Source organism: Struthio camelus, chromosome 4 (assembly GCF_040807025.1).
Source record: "Struthio camelus isolate bStrCam1 chromosome 4, bStrCam1.hap1, whole genome shotgun sequence".
Classification (NCBI taxonomy): Eukaryota; Metazoa; Chordata; class Aves; order Struthioniformes; family Struthionidae; genus Struthio; species Struthio camelus.
The window spans coordinates 80,386,586-80,408,083 of NC_090945.1; the positions used below are offsets into that span (position 1 = coordinate 80,386,586).

Sequence of the window (21,498 nt, forward strand, 5' to 3'; positions counted from 1 at the left end):
TATTTAATTTAAAAAGTAACTTCCAACTAAATAAGGTGGCAGAAAAGGCTGCGTGGACCCTCTTCTTGTGGTTTACATCTGTCTCCCTTTAGCTTAGTTTCAAGCAAGCTTTAGTTGCAGCCACCTTGCTCAGAAACCAATGTTACTGAACATGAACATGAACATGAACATGAACAACTCCATCAGAGGACAACAGGAAAGTCCGTACGCAGCTTGCGCTGCTTTAACTAGCTGAACTGAAGCAGGTTTAATGCGCTCGGCACCAGTTTGTGTGTACGTAAGGCCTGTGCCGCGCAGTCAGCAGCTGCCACTGCTGCATCCTCTGCGGGTCGGCCGCAGCTGGGGACACCCTGGGCAGAGGGTCGCGCCAGGGGCCAGGGCCACCGCGGTCCTGCCCAGCAGCCACCGCTTCTGCACCGCGCAGCGGAGCCCTGACTCCGGCCTCACCCGCTCTCTTGTGCTACCGCTAACCACAAGGAGACTAAAACGAGAGAAGGTGCAGGTCTGACACGCGGTTATGACCCGGGGAACGTTTAGGTTTCGGTTTCTTCTTGGAAGTACTCTGCAACGCAGCTCCCGCCAAAGGAGCAGCACCCAGAAAGTACACACGGCTTAGGGGCAAGACGTGAGAAATAACTGTGCAAATGGCTGCAAACGCCTTTGTTTTTAATAGGCTTCACCTGGGTATGCCCCGAATGGATTTGGTCCAAAGAGTCAAGTTGAAACAGCAGGAGGATTTTAGGTAGGCAGAATTTAATTGCTGACATGGAAGTCTGACCAAGATCTTGGGTTTAATCCCCCTCTCTTGTGAGAAGAGCCACCGAATGTTTCATGGCCACAAAAATCTTGGTGTTAAGCCTCCACTGGAAGATAGATCTCCTCAATGATTAGGGTAGACCCTGCGGGAGGTGTAGGTGCCCTTGCCACCCACTGGGACATCGTGGGGAAAGTAGGTCAATCAAAAACCCCTTGACTGGCTCTCATCTCTGAGATTGAAAGGAACTGAGAGACAAAAGAGGGAGAAAATGGTCTTTGGGGTGTGCCTCGGCCTTTAACAGCAGTAATTCACATGCTGCATCCAAGGGTCCCAGGGCCGTTTGCAGAGCCGGACAGCCATTGCCAGCATCACTGCAAGGCAGGGGGGCAACGCTACCCATACGGGGAAGTCAGGCATTTTGGATTCAAATGACTCACGTGAAATCATTCTGCAGAAGAGAGCCAACCTCCAGTGACACCTTGGGCTGAGGATGTAACGGAGGAGGCAGCGTGGCTGTGATAGAGACTGCAGCGAACCAGGAGGGGAGACACCTCAGTACGGGTGTCCAAACCTTCTCCAGTACAGGGTCACCTGGAGAAATCCATGCTCACCCTGTCCCAGAGCAGTCTGGCCACAGTAGGAAGAAGCAGAGCCCACCAGCCAACAGGCAGAGCTCTTCCGGCTTTGCAGACCTCGACTGGCTCAGTGTGAGCCACCACTGCTCACTCCCTCTGGTGCCAAGGTGTGCTGGGTTGATGTGCCAAGGGGAAGACGGGCTAGGAGCCAACATCCCCTTTTCTGCAGTGAACTGAAGCAGCTCATAGCTTACATCCCATTGATTTCCAATAAAACTTAACCTCTTGGAGGCTTAACTGACATGAAAGGAGAAGCCAGGTGCCTAAATGATGGAGATACTTCTAAAAGTGAGAGCTGACCTCCTCAGGTCCTTTCCAACAACTATTTTCCTCTGATCCTGTGATATAGAGTTTATTCCCAGCTGTGCCACTGCTCTGGCTGGGACCTTAGGCAAGTCCCTGCACCTCTGCATCCCTCCTCGCACCCTGCACGCCTGCTCTGCAGGACCAGGGCTCTGCTGTCCTGGGGCTGGACCGCTCCCGTGGGGGACTAAGGGTAGTTAAGGGGCTTCAGGGTGCCAGCAGAAGTCAGACTGCAGCCAGTAGCGATTACCCACCCGTCCAGGCTTCCTCGTTCTTCCTCTGCAAACCAGGGCAGCCCTTTGCTGCAGGGTAACGCTTCCAAGCGGATCAGAAGTGAATAGCAGAGCAGCAGCTGAAAAGACCCGAGGCTCTGGGGAACCACAAAGAGCAAAGCGGTGACAGAAAGGGTATTTGCGAGGTGTTAGAGCTTCCCTGGCTCCCCCTGCTCCCCATCCCGCCAGGGTGCACACGCTTCTCAGGGGCATATTTATGAAGACGTCCCCCCCCACCCCCACCCCGCAGATCAGGACCTTGATGGGGGAAATTAGTGGTAAGGGCAGAGTAGCCGGGGCCAGTGGGATGGGGTAGAAACCAGAGGAAAGGGAGAATTTTTCTTGGGGGGGGGGTGGGAAAAAAGCGCACACGGTGGGTCGCCGCGAGTCTCCGGGGGGCAGGATTTCTCTTCCATCGCATGGAAGAGCGAGATTCAAGAAGAAAGTGGGAGTGGGGTGGGAGGGAAGGGAAGGGAAGGGGGGGGGGATGAACAAAGGAGATTGGCAGCACAGCTGTTTTGGGAAGAGAGAGAGAGAGAGGAAAAAAAAAAAAAAAAAAAAAGGGCCAGCCTTCCTGTTTCTTTAAAGCCGCTCATCGGCGCGGCGGGCCGGCTGCCGGCGGTGGGAGGCAGGCTGCGGGCAGCGGCGCCCGGACGGACGGACGGACGCGCGGAGGGAGCCGCGGCGGAGCGCACGCAGATGGGCGGCGGCGGGCGCTGCCCGGAGGCGGCGGCAGCAGCAGCGGCGGCGGCGGCAGCAGCGGGGCGGCGGGGGAGCCGCTGAGCGCGGCCGCGCAGCGCCCCGCGCCATGCGGAGCACGCCGCTGGCCGCGGGCGAGCCCTGGCCGCGCCTCTGCGCCGCCGACTTGGGCGGCCTGCGGCGGTTGCGGCGCAAAGGCCGAGCGGCGCCGCTGCACGGCTGCAAAAGTTTCCGCGTGGAGCTCAAAGTGCTGAGCGGGCGGCGGCAAGCGCCGCTCCGCGCCCCTCCGCCCGGCCCCGGCGCCGCCGCCGCGCCGCCGCCGCCGCCCGCCTGGGAACCGCGCAGCGCCGCGCTCTGCCCGGCCGGCGGCGCCTGCCCCGCGCCCGCGCCCGGCCCCGCCGCCTCCCCGCGCCCGCGGCCGGCCGAGGCGGCCGGCGTCTCGCCGGAGATCAAAGCCCTGCAGCAGACGCGGCGGCTGCTGGCCAACGCCCGCGAGAGGACCCGCGTCCACACCATCAGCGCCGCCTTCGAGGCGCTGCGCAAGCAGGTACCTGCCGCGGCCCCTCGGGCACCGCTGCGCGGAGCTCCGCGCTGCGCGCAGCTCGGGGCATCGCGCTGCGACTTCCCCCTCTTGCCTGGCCGGGCAGCCCGAGGCGGGGTGTTAAGGGAGCGGGTTGCAAGCGGTGGCGGGCGCTGCGAAAATACCTACTTGGGGGTAATTCTCGGCCTAAGGAAGTTTAAAGGCAGGAGCTCGGCGTCGGTGCCTGACAGAAGGGGAAGTCAGCTCAAAATGCCTGGAAGCACCAGCCCTAGAACTATGCTAACAATAACGATAAGTAAGTAAGGGCTTGTAATTTGCGTGCAGTTAGAAAACTTTTGGACCTTCTCCCTCCCGCCCCCCCCCCCCCGGCCTGCTGCAGAGGGAAGGGTGCGGAGGAAAATGAAAGAAACCCCAAGGGAGGAAGGACTCCAAGTGAAAACATGGTGGGGGGGGGGGGGTGAAAGGAGGCGTTTGCCCAAGCTGCGAGCTGGGGTGATGCTCCCGCGCTGTCTGAAGGCACACACGCTCGCTGGCTCTCCCGCCGTGGTGGGCTGTCCCGAAGGGCTCGCTGGGAATCCGGGCAGCGGCTCGCTCATGCTGACTTATGTGTGGGGCACCTGGTCTCTTGGGGTTCCTCAGCGCCCTCTGAAACTTTCTGTGGGACTCCTGTCTGCCAGGAAGAGTTAAGCTGCTTTCCCCTCCTGGTTAGTTTTCCATGGTTTTCACTGCAGCGTGTGTTTTTTGTGTATGGGTCCAGGCTTTCTTGTTAAGGTATGTTGAAAATCCTCTTGGTCTTCTGTGAATGAGCAATAGAAGTGTTCCCACGCGCACAAGGGAACTTCTGAAAGCTAAATGGTGTTTAGGACAAAATGCTTCCATCCCAGTCACCTCCCCGGCACATGGAAGATGAGGAGAGATGCAGTGAAGGAAGCAAAGCTGTAACGCAGCCTCGTGGTTCTCCTGATTCGCCCAGTCAGTGCCCTGACCCCTGTTCTAACGCCTTACGCGCCTGTGTTCAAGCACCCTGTAATAGCTCACTGATAGATCAAGGTGTGCTGTTAGACGGGAAAAGCTCAGCTGTCCTGACTGTTTTGCTTTTCTAGTCCGGCAGGGCTGTTCCAGGTGGGTAATGAAAGGAGAAAATCCCCAGGGCTTGGGGGCTGTGAGCTGCTGATGAGGCCACCCGAGAGATGCTGAGCGTCCCCGTCCCACGATGGTCCCTTCCGCACGACGGAAGCTGCAGGCCCTGTGCCCGCAGGGCTTCACATTTGCGGGAGGGCTTTTGGCTTGTCTTGCAGCCTTTACACACCTGAGCCAGGCTAGGGAGCCCCCGTGAGTGTGCTTGCGTTGGGGTCCCATCCCGTTTTCTGCATAGCAGTTCTGCTCGTTCACATCCCTTGCGTGTGGTGCCCGCAGCCCTTCTCGGTGACATCTCTCAAGGTTGAGTGGCTGCACCCCAAGGGTTAATCCTTTCCCACCACCCGCTTTTGTGAGCAGCCCTCCGACTCCGGCCTCGGTGGGAAGAGCAGGCTGTGAACGGGGCTGTGTCGGGAGAGGGTTGCTGAGAAGCAAGTGAACTTGAGCGTATTTAATCCCTGCGCGGCGGTGGGACGCACCGGTATGCGCTGGCTGCTCTACCTCCCGTACGCAGAGACTGCCACTTCCCCGGTAAATGCAGCTGCCAGACCGGGCGCGTTTTGTTTCTGGGAGCTGCTTCCATGTCTCGCTTGTGTGGCGACTGTGCAAGACGCGCCTGGAAGTGGCAGTCGAATTCTCTGTGGACCGGCATCTACACCACCAAAACCGCAAGGGGAAGTAGCACTGATTTCCCAAATCACTGGCAATCTTGTTCCAGGCTGAGCCTCAAGCACAAGTCAGGCAAGCAACAAATTAAAGCTGCGTTCTTTGGGGAAATGGGCAACTCTTGAAAAGCCTCAGATTCCTGGCCTTGGCCCTGTTTCCATAAATCATTTCAGCCCTGGACTCAGCTGGGAGTCCAGAGAGCCTGGAGAACAAGTTGCTGTCCTCTCTTCCCGGGAAAGCTGGTCTCCAGGGTCAGCGCTGCAGCATACTAGCAGGGCTGTATTCGCTCCGCAGGCAGAAAGGAATCATTCTCCGGGAACTGTTTGCTGCAAGGTTTTCCTAGCAATTTGCTGAGGGGTGGGCTGGCGGTGCGGACCAGCATTGGATGACATTTGGATTCATTCCTTGCTGGGCTGCCAGCGGCGTGCTTGGTGCTGTACATGACATCAGGTGACAGTCGGCTTCATTGCACATATGCACGGCACTGGCTTGTCACTCAAATCATCCACGTCGGGGCCGGCGGCAGGGTTTTTAGGAGCCTCCGCTCATCCTTGCCGGGGGGGGAGAAAGGGCATTTCTCTCTGCAACAACGTGGCCAGCGAAGCGAGAGCATGGGCAGATTTGGTTTTAGAGATAAATGCGATAGGGAGAGTTTCCGATGCCTCGGCGAAGCGCGGTCTTTTCCCATCACTGCGGCGCAGAAAGGCCTGCGCAGGAGGTCATCCCTGTGCTGTCAGCCAGGGAGGCTGCGCACAGACCTCGGTTTGCTTGTCGCTCTTCGCTTATTCCTCCAGTCCCTCCTTGTCATCACGTATCAGGCTCTTAAGCAGCTGGGCGCCTTTTCCCAAAGCCCTGAAACCGATACGTCCCCATGGCCGGCCGGGCGAGCAGCACCGGAGGGCATCGCACTTGCACGCGCCCGGCCCCGCGCTCCTTCTTTGGGAAGGGAAGCGAGAGCCCCGCGGGATGGGGCATGGGGCTCGGCCGGGCCACGGCACCGGGTCGTGCCGGGTGCAGAGCAGGGGAGGAAAGCCGCCCTCTCCTCTCCTCTGCTCTGCCTGACTCAGCGCCCACCCGATGCGGAGCCGCCGGCGTGCAGCGCAGATGGGCTGCCGCCAGGGCTGGCCGTGCACGCTGCAGCTGCGCACATCTGGCACACATGTTTCGCCTTGTGTAGGCTAGCTCTCCAGATGGCAGGAAGGCTTTTTTAGGCTTGGTGGCGGAAGACTCGACCACAGCCGTTTCACACCAGGAAAAAGGTTAATCCAGCCATTGTGGAGCACTTAGCTGTCCCGAGCTTGCCTCCAAGGCTGGGGCTTCTCCAAGGTGGGAGCGTCACGGGCCGTCGTCCATTGCAGTCCGCCATTGAGAGAGATGTGCCATCGCTGTTGCACTCTTGCCTTGTGTCACGGCCGTCGAGGACAGGATCCCTCTCTTTCTGCATCTTCTTGCTGCCTTCCACAGCAGTAGGATGTGATGCTAACGCGGGACTGAAGAGCAGATGCTGCCAGCACATTCTCAGGATGGTCCAACAGCAGCGCCTTTGCCTAGTCCTGCCAAGCATGATCGCCAGGTGCTCAGTCTGGGGGAGGTTTTTCTCCCCTGAGTACCATTTGCCAAAGTGACCCTGCCCACGGATAAGACCACAGACCACCAATATGCTCTAGAGGTCCCTGCTTGAGCAGGGAGGTTGGACTAGATGGTCTCCAGAGGTCCCTTCCAACCTAAACGATTCTGTGATTCTGTGAAGACTGTTGAGGCCAGCAGGATAGCTCCACGTGGAGAACATTCCCTGCTCGAAAACACTCTGAAACGTTGGGAATGTTTTTGCTAGGTTTTTCCCTCTGCCACTGCTTTTCCCAGCAGGTATTGAGTGGTTGGATTAGTCCGTAACTCCTAATCTGAGAGTCCCTCCTGGTGTTGCCGCTGCCCCCTCAGATGGACAACTCCTTGCAATAGTGTTTTGCTGTCCTTCCCCATTCTTGGGTGGCGAGGCAGGTGTTTGTTGCTCTTTTTTGTGTACCTGCACTGTGCTAATTGCTCCAAGACCGTCCAGGAGGTGTGTTAAGGGCTGTGACTGGCTGTCACTTCCATCCCTTTTCTTTTGCCGGTGGTTAATGAACCTGAATGCTTCTGATGTGGGCAATGACTGAATTCGTGAGACCCGAGGTTATCTCTGGCCTCACGCCGATGGCTCTTCCACTTCATGAGACTGCGGCAGCACAAGCCCAGGTCAGAGGAGAGAAGAGAAGATGGGATACCACTACCGCACATCTCCAGATCTGCTAATCAGACCAGGCCTCAGATACTAGCAACACTAGCTCCCGTTTTGCCTGCAGATCCCTTTCAGCAGCCAGAGGCTTTATTCCAGGGCGTTGCAAGCGCAAAAGTGGGCCAGCTTTAAGCTTATTACAGCATGGACTAGCAACCAGGTTTGCACCTGGAGGGCTTGCATGTAGTGGACAGGGCTCTCTGCTGTTGGTCTGCAGCAGGCACTCAAGCGAACTAGCTTACATGAGGACGCTTGCACTAGCGAGTGTTGCAATTGCACTTGCTCAGCTGTGCCGACAGACCCTAAGGTGGCAGCAGACTCTCCCTCGATGGATGGAGGCGAGCACAGCAGCCTCTCTGATCTGGAGCCTGCCTGCATTTGCACATCTGTTTTCTCTCTAGAGCACTGCTGTCCAGCTCCTCCTCAAGAGCACAGTGCACAGAGCCTCAGCGCGCTAGAGTCTCTGCGTCGAGAGCAAACGCGTCCGCAGACATTTATTTTCCCTTGAAGTATCTTGGTGGTTTTTTTCCATCTTTTCACCGCTGCGTTACCAGGGCTTTCTTGCCTTCAGCAGCTGACAGGCCCTCTCTCCTCACTTGTGTGGCTTCTGGAGATATTTTAGGTTTTATAGGGCTTTCTGGCTTCCGGAGTTGAGTTTTCCTGACTAACGTCCTTTCACTTTTAGCTGCTGGCATGCACGTGGCTGCTGTGGTTTGTAGTTAAATCAGTGCAGAAAAGACCCCCCCCTGGCTTCTGCTGGGATGGTGGTGAGACGCCAGGAAGCACAGTCTGAGCGCGGCTGCGGGAGGAGGTTGTGTTGCTGCGGGGAGGTGTGGGTGCTAACTCTCCACGTGGTTTCGGACAAGCTTGCAGAAGAACAAGCCAGGCGCTGAGTGCAGACGGGACCTGTGGCTTGAGAAGAGCCTTGGCCACAAAGTGGTGGAGGCTGAGGAGCAACTATTCTGGGGCAGCATCATTACATGCTTGCCCTGTTTGCATCTTCCGCGGGGCAGCCGCAGTTTAGCACTTCTGCAGGCAGGACACAGACTGTAGCCGGTGATGCTGCTCTGCCCTTGCTGAGTGCTGGGGACACCACAGCTCTTCCTCCCTCAGGGGTCTTCTCCACCGCGGAGGGGTGTTCTCTATCATGGGAAGAGTCATCTCCATCACGGAGGGGTTTCACCTGCTCACCGGGTGTCCCAGACCTATTCCCAATGATGCATTCTCCTTGGGATCCCAGCCAACAAGACACCCTAAGACCCATTAAAACCTTGCTCCTGGAGAAAAACCTCCTGTTGAGGTCCCTAGGGTTGGCAGCAGGGTTTGGCCCTGCTCCACAGCAGCAATTGGAGAGATGCCATTTGGCTTTGGGAGCGCTAGTGCAGGCGCATCCTCCCCACGTTGCTCCCAGTGTGCGGGGTTGTCCTCCGAAAACACGGCGTTCGCTGGGGCCCCTTGGTGGCTCAAGCCAGTCTGCAGCGCTGCTACGGTTATTTTAGAGCGCAGGCAGGGGAGAGGTGGGCAGGCACTGTGGTTTAGCAGCTAAAGAAGATAACAAGACGCTAGCCTTAAGCAATATAGGGGAGAGAAAATAAAGGCGAGCCCAGACAAAAGGACAGGAATCCTGAAAACAATGACTGCGTGTCACCAAGAGCGGAGGCTTGTTTGCTCCCTTTGCTGCTTGCTGACTCCTCCGATACAAATCCCGCTCCTGTCGGGAGGTATTTGCTCTGCCCGCTGCAGCCACCCCGAGTTAACCTCTGTGTTTTCTTTCAGCTCCCGCTGAAATCAGAGGAAAGGCTCCGGTTTGCTGCAGCGGGCTTTGAATGCAGCCTCTGCTCCCTGCCTTAATCCACTCTCAAATTACTCTCTCAGCTGCAGTCGCCGTGGCCGGGAGGTGGGACAGGGAGCAGGACCTCACTGCTGAGACCCTCCGACTCTTTGTTGCTGGCCTGCAGCTCCTTTGGTCCATGCGCCCTTCGTGTTTGCAGGGCTATACGTCCCTCCGGTCCCGCTCTGCACCATCCCCCATGCCAGGCAGGGATTCTCGTCTAGGAGGAGAGCAGAGCTCGCTCTGCAAAAAAAAGGGAATTGCAGCTTGCATTGCATTGCATTGCGGCTCAGCATTGCAGCTTGCCGGGTGCCATATCGAGGGATGTCAGCTGGCTCTCGGGATAACGGGGAAGCAGAAAACATCGTGGTCCTCCAGCGCTGGCCAGACACTCTAAAGAATTTCTGAAGAATCACCAAGTCAGGGCTGGCATGAATGTCCTTAACTCCAGTAGAGCTTGTTCTCTATTCCCCAGCTGAATTTGGCCCATGCAACTCAAGACATGGAGGTTACAGCTACCCTGTTAAAATGTGCTCCCCAGGAAAGTGTTCCCCACCATAGTGCTTGGGCTAGCCCCTTCTAGAGTAGACTTGCTGTGTCCATGGCCCTGGGCTTTCTCCAGGCCTCTGTGATACCCGAGTAGCCCTCCATGTAGTTATTATTTTAGAGGGTGGTTCAGCATGTCTACAATAAAAGAAGAGCTCTGCAGCAGCTTACCAGTGTGGTATTTTTAAAGCACAGTACTGAGGGCACATGATGTGTGCCCCAAGGCTGTGTGGGAGGGTGCAACATTGACCGGGATAGTGCTGGAGGACTGTCCAAAACGGCATGGAGCCAGGCCTGCCATTTGGAAGAGCTCTCGCGGGGTGAACTCGCCCAGCACCACACCTCGCTTTTGTTTGGAGGAAGCCAGTCCGGTTGCTCCGGGAGTGAACTAACGTCTCTGCAATGTGGACGATGGGAGAGCCAGGAGCTGGGAGCGAACCAGCAGCCAAGTTATGTGATAAAGTAGACCCACCCGCGAGGTGAAGAAGCCTCAGCCGCAGTGATGCCTCCCGTCCGGACAATGCTGCTTCTGGTCTTGTTGACAAGTTAGGTTTGGTCCCGGGCTGGATGCTTCCAGGGACAAAGGCTTTTTTTAAGCTGATTCCTTTGCTAGCAGCAGGCTCACCGTTCCCATAGTCAGTGTGGGGACTGAGAAACAAGAGCCTTCCGCACCTACCGGTGTAAAATAGCTCCCACGGCCAGCAGGAACAGCTCTGCTTGAGCATCTGCTGTCGTGATGCCCAGAGACCAGAGGGAAACTTGGCACTTCGGTTCCTGCCCAATGCCCCCCTCCAGCACGCCCCACCGCAAGCTGCGTGTCCTCCCACACAGCTCACAGGCTCCTGCCTTGCTGCATTCAAACTACTACTACTTTCGGGGAGGGTGGCCTTTCCTTTTCTAAAACTTCAATCCCTGAGGAGGGAGAAGTTGCTGAGCAGGAGCGATGCTGCATGGTCACTGCCTGGCCATGCCCATGCAGGGCAGGCCGCACGGGGATGTGCAGAAAGTGTGTGATGAACCCTGTAGCACCTCAGTTCATCCTGTGCGGGATTGATTGCTTGGTGGCTCTGAACCACACACCGAGTTTCTCCTGGGACCTGGAGATCCAGGGGAGAAATACATGCTCCGACTCTTCATGGAGTTCATTCAGCTGCCTGCTTCCCAGCACAGTAACTGCAGGCACCCACAGATTCCAGCACGTTCCCACTGTGTTGAAGAGCCTGGCAGGACAGTGAAAGGACATTGCAACCGCACTTGCAGCCTTTTCCCTCCCCCATCATCTCTTCTGGGATGCTAGGAGGACCTGGGGTGCATAACTGTGAAGAAGAGGCAGGAACGCTGAGTTCCAAGCTGGAAAATTTGAACACACCGACCAACTGGTCAACCAGCAGGTCCTCTAAGAAGTTGGTGAAGATGCATGCTTGTGCTGATTTGTATGTATGTATTCACCCCCTACCCCTGCAGACGGGCAGAAACAAAAAATGCCTTTCCAAACGCTCTCCGTGAAGGAAGCATTCATGAAAACAAGCAGTGATGTTCTGGGCAAGGTCTTCAGCTTGTCAAGTTGTTAATCTTCCCTCCCCCTCCTCTCAGTAGCGCTGCAGACGCCAGCCCTGGAGAGATGACACGATGGGGACAGAGGCCGGGGAGAGGTTTCTCCTAGGCTCGCATTTGGAGAGCAAGGAGCACCCAACCTGCCACCCCAACCTGCCACCTTTCCCCAAGGCACCTGAACCCTGGCAAACGTTTGGTTCACCCCAGGCTGGAAGGAGGGATGTAAGAAAGCCTCAGCTATTAAGCCCTGGACATTTACATGAACCTTCTGGAAATGTTTTTGGCACGAGGCTGAGCGCGAACAACGAGACAGTGAAGTTAAACGCTGCCTGCTGCAAAAGGGCTCGTCAGAGAGCCAGCCAGCTGCTTCCCAGCGGAGCTCTGAGACAGTTTAACTCCCAGCATAAAAATAAACCAGAGGAATTAGAAGACAGGTAAATTCAGCAGCTTATTATGGCACATTGTGGAGGCAGCTAGCTGTCAGGAGGGCTTACTTTATACTATGCTACAAACGCCTCAGAGCCACCTCATCTTCTCTGCTGTACCCATGGGGCCCAATTCTGGTGCAGCGTGCAGGTGCTCCCATAAATGCAGAGGGAACACGCTCAAATCAGTCCATGGAACGGTCCCGATTTTCTGCCAGACCCATCATGGTGAATATACCTTGTACCCTCGTATGGCAGCAGTGCTTGCTGCCCCCCCCCCCCCCACCTACTCACTATCCTCCCCAACCTCATCCCACAGTCTCCTCTCTTCTGCTTTGGGTGAGAATCAACTCCAAGACTCCATCTTTCATTGAAGAAACTAAATCTTTGGAGTCTTGTCTTCTCCAGAGAGACAGCCGAGGGTTGAATGCTGCTCCACTGAAGTCCAGTGCAAGCTTCCCATGGACTTCAAAGGGAGCATCTTTGGTTTTCCAAGGGCGCTGCCTCTGAACCACAGACGTCAAGGATGGACGAGACCTGTGAGGTCACATCCCGTTCTATCTTCCTGCCAAAGAAGAACTTCAGCGCAGGAATATATTTCAAGAGCGCACATTTTGCGTTACTTCCAGCCCCTGCCAACCCGGGGGCCACTGATAAGATCCTTGAGACACTGCAAAGCACTTTACGGACATGACCAACAAACATCCTCTGGCCCAGGCTCTGGTTGCTGCTGGTCCCAGCCCAGCGCCTTGTTGACCTCACAAAGCCGAGGATGGTGCCAATATCCCTTCCTTTCTAGCAGACGGCTGCATTCCTTTGCACCAGTGTGAAATTTCAGTGGCAGTTCCTTCCTAATTCCTTTTCATGATTGCAAATGAAGCAGGCAAGACGGTGGGCTGTGCTGCCTGCCGGCAGAAATCAGTGAGGTCAGATAAGGAAAATACTTGAATTAAAAGCACGCGAGCAAACCCACTCAGCCCCACTCTCCCACCAGCTCAGACGTGATGAGCGCGAGAGGGCGACAGAAGGAGGAAGGGGTTTGCTTCTCGCCAGGGATGTGATAGACACCCGCTCGCGCTACCCCCTGCTTAAAATCGGAAAGGATAAAACCAAAATTGACTTTCTTCCCCCAACTGTTGGGGGAAGCTTTGGATGTGGAGCTGAACTAAGTGGCTCATTCCTCTCTCAATTTCCCATGTTTAATTCAAAAGGAAACATTAAAATGGCAGGAGCTGAGCCAAGACAGGGAGGGTTCCTACGAAACAGTTATTTTAACACTGTTGCCATGGCGAAAACTCTTATCTCCTAATGTCCCCGCACCCATCGCTGTGGTGTTGGAGCTGCACAAGGTGAAACTCCTCCCCTGGGTGTACAGGGCTGCTCCAGTCTGGACTTTGCTGCAGCGTGTGGGAAAAGTGTTGTGTAATCCCAGTAGAGGGTTTTGTCAACTGTGTTAACACTGCGATCTTTCTTGGAATTTGCAGCAAACATGCCCTGCAAAGCAGTTGCGTTTGTATTTTTTATTTTTTTAAAGAACAACACACAAAAAGAGGAAAACAGATGAGGGGGGGAAAAAGACATTTGCCTTTCCTTTCATGCTGCAACTGGGGGGCAGCGTCTGTGGCATGAGCCTCAAGGATTTCGGGTCTATTTTCCTTCCACTTGATTTAACTTCCTTCTTGCTCTAATTCTGAAATTATTCCCACATTTCACTGAACCCTTCCATTTTAGTTTCCATCTTGCTTTGGTCTCTCGCTCTGGCAGCTGTTTGATCTGGGCTCTCCGCTGTTCTTCTTACAGCAGTGTCGAAAGAGACTTTGGTGTTTCTGCTGCCCAGGGCTCTGCTTTCAAAGTAACTCAGCCTACTGCGTCGCGGGGCCAGGTATTATCATCCGAAGGGAAACAGTTGCCTGCTGCATAAAACCAGCAGAGAACTGAAGGCAAGGATTTAGAAGTCGTTTTCTAGGGCAAAAAGGGGTGCTTTGTGCCAGCAGGCTCCAGCTGTTCCTAGCTGCCCCTCTGATGTACTCTGGAGTGATGTGGACTGCGCTTGGCCTTGCTTCTTTTCCGGGCGGCCCACTTTGCAAAGAGGCTCTTACTGGAGAGTATGGCGAATGCTGTAGGACCCCTTGTGCTCTTCCAACACGAGGTGCATGGAAGTGGCTCTGTCACTTTTGCATCCGAGTTAGCAGCGGAGAAGTTTGCTCTGTGCAGATGCCACCGCAGGTCAAAGCGATGCTGGTGCTGGCTATTCCCAGAGAATAAATAGATCCCCTGCCTCCTCAGGGGTATCAGGAGCAGATCACACGTACAGAAAGAGGCCTTTTGAGGCTTGTTGGCTTGTTTCTGCAGAGGTCAGATATTGCTGGATACCTCAGCTGTATCCTACAAGCCAAATGGCCAGTCTATCCCACAAAGGTCCCATAGGGTCGATAGCGGTCTTCCATTAACATCAACAAACTCATGGATAAGGGGGATCCAACCGATACATAGTTGGTTTGGATTTCCATAAGAATTATGGCAGAGTTCCTCACTAGAGAAACTAAGCGACTTTGGCCTAAGCGTAGATTAATAATTGGTGGAAAGGCAGGAAACAGTGAGGAGGAGAAATGAAACTGGTCCTCCCAGCTCCAAAAGGGTAGACTAGAAGTAGGAAAGGTTCAGAGAAGACGAGTAAGGATGGTCAAAGGTGTGCGGTGGCTTCCATATATCAGTCAGCTGAGGAGGTTAGGTCTTTTCCTTCTGCAAAAGAGACAGAAGAAGGAGAGGAGATGATGGAGGGCTAAAAATATGAGTGGCACAGAGGAGATGAGCAAAGATCAGTTGTTCTCTCTTTTTCCCCATATAAGAACCAGAGGACCTCAAGTGAGGACGGTAGGAGCCAAATTCAAAACAGCGAAAGGAGGGCGTTTTTATATAGAATGGGGTATAAACTCAGAGAACTACTCACCAAGGGATGTTACAGATGCCAAAATTTTACATGGGTGGAACTTAACTGGACCAAATTCGTGGATAAAAAGCATAGAAAACAAAAGCAGAAGCTCAGGCAGGAGAGTGGCAGAAAACGTTTGGCGCTCTCCTGCCCGGAGTGGGGTGACAGCGCGGGGGGCTGAGCAGGATGGAGCCTGGTACGGGGCCCATGGTGGAGGCACCCTCCGCCACGCCAGTGAGTGATGTCCTATGAAAACTTAGACGGATGGACGGTCAGACGGCCCGAACGGCTAGGATGGATTTCAGACAAACGCCCGGCTCCAGTTTCGTGTAGGCAACAGAGGCTTTTGCGTGAAATGACCTTTCACAATTTTGCAGAGGAGCCAAGGGGGGGTCCCGGGAGGGCCTGCTGAGCGCGGAAGAAGAGTTCGCTGCAAAACCGGATGTGTCAAAGTTGCGCGCTGAAAATGAAGTGTGTACGTAGCGTTTTTGCTGGATCGTGAGCTAAAAACAAGCAAACCTGCTGCAACAGAAAACGCGTACGGTTCCTTCACTTAGACACGCGCTGTTTAGTTTGAGCGGTTTGAGTGTTTCACGTTGCACTAGAAATGGTCAAGGATAAAGAATAGCGTAAGGCGTTGCCGCGGCCTGGGCTCTGCTCAGTCGTTTGTGAGAAACGAGCTGACGTAACGGGGTGTTTCAGCAGAGAGTCGGCGCCGGGTAGCTGGGTTAGAGTTACCGCCGGCGGGCTCTGCCCCGCAGCGGCGTCGGGGCTTCGCCTCTGCGGGAAGCCACCATCGGTGGTGCCCTTGGAGGGCAAAAGTGCCAAATTCTGGCACATTTCTGCTATTGCTTTATCCTGCCAGGAGACCCGTGGTGGCATTATAGCTCCTTACGGGGAGGATGGCAGGGCGGCCAAAGCGGTGTGGGTTCCCCCCGCCAAAAAAAAGGCCCCGGCCTCAGCGCCAGGCGACGGGCAGACGCCCCGGGCCGGATCCTGCCCTCGCGCTTGAAGCAGAGCCGTCCCGCCGAAATCAAGACGGCTCACGCTGCTTTGGCTCCCGCGGAGCCCAGCGGGGCAGTTTCTTCTTAAGAAACCTGTCGGGACCATATGGCCTTTTAGCAGCGGCGTCCCTAGTTGTGTTAAAAACGGCTAAGAAAATAACCGCCGGTTGTTTTGTCATGCTTCGAGTAAGGTATTTTGTATATCTGGCCTAATTTTTTTTTTTTCCCTGTTACCCTTTCTAGGTTCCCTGCTATTCTTATGGTCAAAAGTTGTCCAAACTAGCCATCTTGAGAATAGCCTGTAACTATATCCTTTCCCTGGCCAGACTAGCAGACCTGGATTACAGCGCTGACCACAGTAACATGAGCTTCTCCGAGTGCGTGGAGCAGTGCACTAGGACCTTACAAGCCGAAGGAAGATCTAAAAAAAGGAAGGTACGTTACAGCCTCCCCCCCACCATACCCCCAAGTAACGGTAAAAGTTACCCAAAAAAGAGAAATGCAAAGGGGTTTCCTTCCTTTCTCACCCTCCACGATTTTCCCCAGTCTTCGTTCCTCGTCTTTCGCCTTCTTTTCTGTCCTTCCTTTGGCTCCTCCGTCTCTCTGAGCGTGTGATACCCATCGGTGGCGTCGCCTTGCGGCTCTTGATTTGTCCGGACCAGCCCTTTCGGAGGTGGCCAAACCCCATCGCCCGGCCGCATTTTCTTTAATCCCGCGCTCATCTCTGAGAAAATCATCCGATGACCCCCAAAAAAAGAAAAAAAAAAAGACCCGTAGCTGATGGAGACGCTGGGCGTATAAACACATTAGCGAGATGCATGAGCCGCAGGACGCGCGGGTATCTTGAGGAAACAACGCTCAATCTAATTACGCCTCGCATTCCTCTAGGTTACTTAACGCCGCGGCAATTAGGTGAAATCATCATCAAGGCGGCGTTAGAGAGGAAACGGCGCGTTCTGCCAGTTTTCCTCTTGCGGAGTGACAGGGGTAAATTAAACGAGTGATTGATGCCTTTGTTCGGCGTTTTACGGCAAAGAGCGTTTCGTAAACTCGCGCTGACCTTCCCCCTGCTTTCTGGGCTCGCTTGTCGCGCGGGATAATAAATCAGCGAGGCTTTAATGGAGGGACGGGCAGCGAAGCCGGGGAGCCGGCTCCTTCCCTGGGGTGGTTATGGTCTGCCTCCGATTTGGGCAGCTTTCCTCTTTTTTTTTTTTTTTTCCCTTTCCCTTCCATCCCCCCCCCCCCCCAAACACTTTTTTAGCCCAACAAATCATCCTTCAGAAACGCGATTTCTAAATGAACACAATAGCGCGCCCCTGGTCGCTTCCTGCAGTGTCGCGGCCGGCGGCGGTGCCCGCCGTTCGCCGATGCCGGCGGCAACCCGGAGGCAGCCAGCGGGTGGGAGCCAGCTCGTCCCGCCGGCGCTGCCCCCTCCCCATCCCCGTCCGTCTCCCCATCCAGCCGAAACGGGGCGGAGGAGAGGGCACCAAGGTGCCCGCTTGGGTTGCGAACCGTTGTCTTGGCTTCTGCAAGCCCGATTGCGTTGTTTCTCCTTTCTCAGCCCGTAGCGCCCGGTCGAGCCCCGGCGCCCTCGTCCGCCGTCACCGCTGTTTGGCGGCGGCTCCCGCCGCCCCGGCGGCTCCCGCCCTCGGTCCCCCGGCGGAGCGGAGCGCGGCCTGTGGCACCGTGAGCTTGTTGCGCGCGAAAGCAGCTGGCCGGAGTGTGTTTTGGCAGGCCGGGGCTCCAGATGTCGCGCGGGCTGAGCTGCGCGTAGCCCTTCGCTTCGTCTTTGAGGGCGACTTCCCTGCTCGTCCTAGCGTTAGGCTGCTGTGCGGCTTCTGCTGCTGCCCTAGGAAATGTCATTGGGGTTTTTTTGTTTGTTTGTTTGTTTTTCCTCCCCTTCCACTGCGTTGTGTTAATTAGGAAAGCTGGCGCTAGCTTTTCCAACTATTTTGGCTAGGAAAAAAAAAATCCCCTTTCCAGCCCTAACTGCAGTTATGTAGTGATTTAAGCTGTTGCAGTTAAGTTGTGACGGAGGGTGTTTGGAGATGTCGTTTACAAGCGGCCAAGGGGCTAGCTGCCGGGCTTCAAATGCCTTTTCCTAGACCAAGCGGCACGAGGGTGAGGGGGGATCCTGCTATATTCTGCATTTTTAAAGGTCGCTTTCTGGTTGGCTCTAGCGGTGACCTGGAGCCTCGCGGCCGCAGCGCCAGAGTCGCACCACGCCGGCGACTGAGGTTGCGAGACCCTTGCAGAGCCCCGAGCCCTAGGGGGATCGGGGCTAAATAGCTGTACCGGGAAGAGGGATGCTCTGCCCTTAACCCAGCACCGGCTTCGGGCAGCGCAGGGGTGGCCGAGGAGGAGCACCAAGGGGGGGCCAGGCGGTTTTTGGGGTGCCCCGTCCTGCCCAGATGAGCCCGAGCGCGCAGAAGGCGCCTGGCAGCATCGCCCTGCTGCGAGGCAACGGGCAAGGAAGAAAAGCCGGGCAAGACGCCCCCGAGCCGCAGAAAAGCCCGAAAGAGCAGCGCTGTGCGGGGCCGCGCGCTCCTCAGCCCGGCCGCAGCTGCTCCAGCTCGCGAGGTTCCTTTTTTTCTTCATTTTTTTTTTTCTCTCCTTTCCCCCCGCCACCCTCTTTGGTTTTGATTAGCCGGTCGGCGAGGCAGCGCCGCCGCCGAGCGCGTGGAAGCTCAGGCTGGGAGCGGGGAGGGCGGCGGTGGGGATTTTGTTTTATTTTTTTTTCTCCTTTTTTTTTTTTTTTTTCCTTCTTCCCCCCCCCCCAACCCCTCCCTTTTCGCTTCTTCTGGCAGCCGCAGACTCCAGATGTTCGGAGCGCGAGCTGGGAAGTCCTGCTGGCGCCACTTGGGGCAGAGGGCAGGGGAAAGGCACGCGAGCTGGAACCCAGAGCACTCCGTCACCGCAGGATTTGGCACATTCCCCAGCGCGCTGCTGGCACATTCCCCGGCTCTCTCCTGGCCATCTGTTCCAAAAAAACACTTTCAGAACCTCATCATCACTCAGGATACAACACTGAGCGCAGCTGTTAGGGAGGCAGGAGGGAAAGGGGGGGGGGGGAAACCATGCAAAAGGTCTCTTTGTGCGCGAGGAAGCCGGGTTATGAATAACAGCGCAGCAGTTGGAGCGCAATAAAAGTTGGGGAGTTGCGGTGCTTATTTTTTAATTCGCTCTGCTTGTGTGCGTGTGTTTGCAGACGCAAAGAATTAAAAATTAGAATGCTGTATCTATAGCTATACCTCTCTCTCTCTATATATATCTATATAGCCCTTGAGCGTTAGCTACAGAAGCACGTGCCGAATTAAAAGCAAGCGTCTCAGTTGCAGCCTGTTGCGTTAACGCCGCTTGTATTTACGCGTCTAATTACTGCATTTCGTGATGCCGCCTTGCGTTAGGTGCCCGCCTTGGGCCGTCCTGCCGTGCCTCGGCGCCGCTTTGCTTTGCTCGGAGCAGCTTTATTCCCGCCGCGGGGTTTCGGGGAGCGCTTGGCGCAGGCTCACGCGTTGGCGGCGAGCGAGGGCCTCCGGCTTTTCTCGCGCGGCGGAGGCACGGCAGCGGCGGGACGGCGCTGCAAGCGTTTGCGGGGAGCGTGGGGGGGGGGTTGTGTCCCCCCCCCCCCCCAGCGGTGCAGCCCGATTTGTGACACCGCGGCGGGTTCGCGCCCGGGCCCCCCCCAACCCCCGGCAAAGTCGGGCGGCTTCTTCCGCGCGGCTCCGCACGCCGCCGGGAGATGGAGCGGGGACCGGGGTTTTGGGGAGGGGACGACGACGACGTCGGCTTCCCCCGCGCTGCGACTTTCAGCAGCGGCGGCTCTTTAAAAATAGCTCGGTTTCGCCGCTCGCTCGGAGGCCGCGGGCAGCCAGCCAGTCTGCTCCGCCGCGGGCGCCGGCGAGCCGAGCGGCCGGCCCCGCGGAGCGGCACCCCGCGCCCCAGCCCCTGCGCCGCACGGAAAACCCGCTTGCCTGCTCTCCGTTAATACGGCTTTATTTATTATTTATTGCTGGTGAGGGGGGGGGGGGGGGGAAAGAAAACTAAAAACCCCCACCTTATTAGAGGTTTCCTAGCGGAAACACCTCCCGCCGACACCTCGTCTCTTCCAACTCCCTCGTCCCAATTAAGGTGTCGCGTTAGGGCAGCAGCTTCGCCCCCCCCCCCGGCCCCCCGCGCCGAGCAGCGGGGCCGGAGGCACCTCCGTAGTGATAATAATTGCAATAATGAGCTTGGGGGGGGGGGGAGGTCCTCCGGTTTGTCGGGAAACCGAGTTCGTTAGCGTCCACCTAACTACCCGGCCTCTTCCCGGCTGAACCTGCACGGTCTCGTTGCCCTGGGGGGAAAAAAAAAAGACAAAAAAAGAAAAGCGGCACCTTTAAAGACAAACGTTGAAAACGGGAGCCGCTCGGGGCTCCCCACGTCGCCGCGTTCCCGTCCTTCCCCAAACCTCCCTGGCCGCGGCTCTGCTGCCTCTGTCCCGTCCCGGGGAACCGCCGGCTGGTTGCGCGGTCGAGCTTGGCCTTGGGCCCCCGACTTGCTGCTGGCCGAGGCCGGACGGAGGGCGCAGGGGGCTGGGCGAGGAGCTGGGGGGCAGCAGCATTAGCAAGTCCGAACGGGTCGGAGGTTGGGGGGGGGGGATCTAGCACAAACGTGCGGCGGGGAAAAGACTCGGGCCGGGGGCGCTGCTGGGCACCTTCCCCCGGGGCGCTGCTGGGCACCTTCCCCCGGGGTGCTGCTGGGCACCTTCCCCCGGGGCGCTGCTGGGCACCTCCCCCCGGGGTGCTGCTGGGCACCTTCCCCCGGGGCGCTGCTGGGCACCTTCCCCCGGGGTGCTGCTGGGCACCTTCCCCCGGGGCGCTGCTGGGCACCTCCCCCCGGGGTGCTGCTGGGCACCTTCCCCCGGGGCGCTGCTGGGCACCTCCCCCGGGGTGCTGCTGGGCACCTTCCCCCGGGGTGCTGCTGGGCACCTTCCCCCGGGGTGCTGCTGGACACCTTCCCCCGGGGTGCTGCTGGGCACCTTCCCCCGGGTGCTGCTGGACACCTTCCCCCGGGGCGCTGCTGGACACCTTCCCCCGGGTGCTGCTGGACACCTTCCCCCCGGGTGCTGCTGGGCACCTTCCCCCGGGTGCTGCTGGGCACCTCCCCCCGGGGCGCTGCTGGACACCTTCCCCTGGGTGCTGCTGGGCACCTTCCCCCGGGGCGCGGGAGCGGCAGGAGGAGTCTTCCCGTAGGAAGCCCGAAACGGTGGCGCGGGCAGGAAAGGCCGCGAGCCGCCCGCGTACTGCCCTGACGGCGCGTCCCTTCTCTTTCCAGGAGTAGTGACGAGGAAGGGAGGCTTGAGAAGCGCGTCCAGCCCGAGTTACAGCTAGTCTTGGCAAAGGTTGCGTGATGCAGATGAAGGCGGCAGGCGGCTTTTATCTCGCAGAAGCCCCTCTTCGAGACGACGCTCGGCCGAGGAACTTTCCCAATCTCTGGAACGGGAGGAAAAAAAGAAAGAAAGAAAGAAAGAAAAAAAAGGACGAGGATGCTTCTTCTTGTTTTTTAAGCCAGCCACCTTTTAGTATGTGCAATTTATTTAGCACTTTTCCCTTTGCTTAACTGGGAAATGCTCCCCTCTCGGCTCATGTGTACAGTAATTTGTTGTTGTTGTTGTTGTTGTTGCTGACGTGCCAAAGATTTGATGGCGCTTCTACACTGTGTCTTCTTTTTGCCTTAACGTTCAATCTTTGAGCCAAAGAAAAGTCAGAAATTCCATGCGGATGCCGTCGCGCGGGCCAGTTAGCGAGCAGCGACAACTCTGACTTTCTGACTCCGTCGCTGAGTTCCCTCGTACTCCTCCTGTCCGCACGTCCCTGCCTGCAGCCCTGCAGCCCGGCAGCCGGCGGCCCTCACTGTGGGAACGAGCTGGGACACGCCGACTT

The 21,498-nt window shown here is 56.8% G+C and overlaps 1 protein-coding gene across 1 annotated transcript; it reads left to right on the forward strand.

Moving 5' to 3' along the window:
- Positions 1 to 2,775: 2,775 nt before the first annotated feature.
- On the forward strand, positions 2,776 to 21,269 carry ATOH8 (atonal bHLH transcription factor 8). Its single transcript, XM_068943680.1, has 3 exons — positions 2,776 to 3,213; positions 15,818 to 16,009; positions 20,891 to 21,269. Exons 1-3 carry the CDS (start codon positions 2,776 to 2,778, stop codon positions 20,894 to 20,896), a joined length of 636 nt encoding a protein of 211 aa, XP_068799781.1. The 3' UTR covers positions 20,897 to 21,269.
- The last annotated feature ends 229 nt before the right edge of the window (positions 21,270 to 21,498 follow it).

Excerpts from the sequence above, each read along its gene's own strand:
- ATOH8 (XM_068943680.1), top strand. The coding sequence starts at position 2,776 with ATGCGGAGCACGCCGCTGGCCGCGGGCGAGCCCTGGCCGCGCCTCTGC. Across the intron at positions 3,214-15,817 it reads TCGAGGCGCTGCGCAAGCAG|GTTCCCTGCTATTCTTATGG; the intron begins GTACCTGCCGCG and ends TACCCTTTCTAG.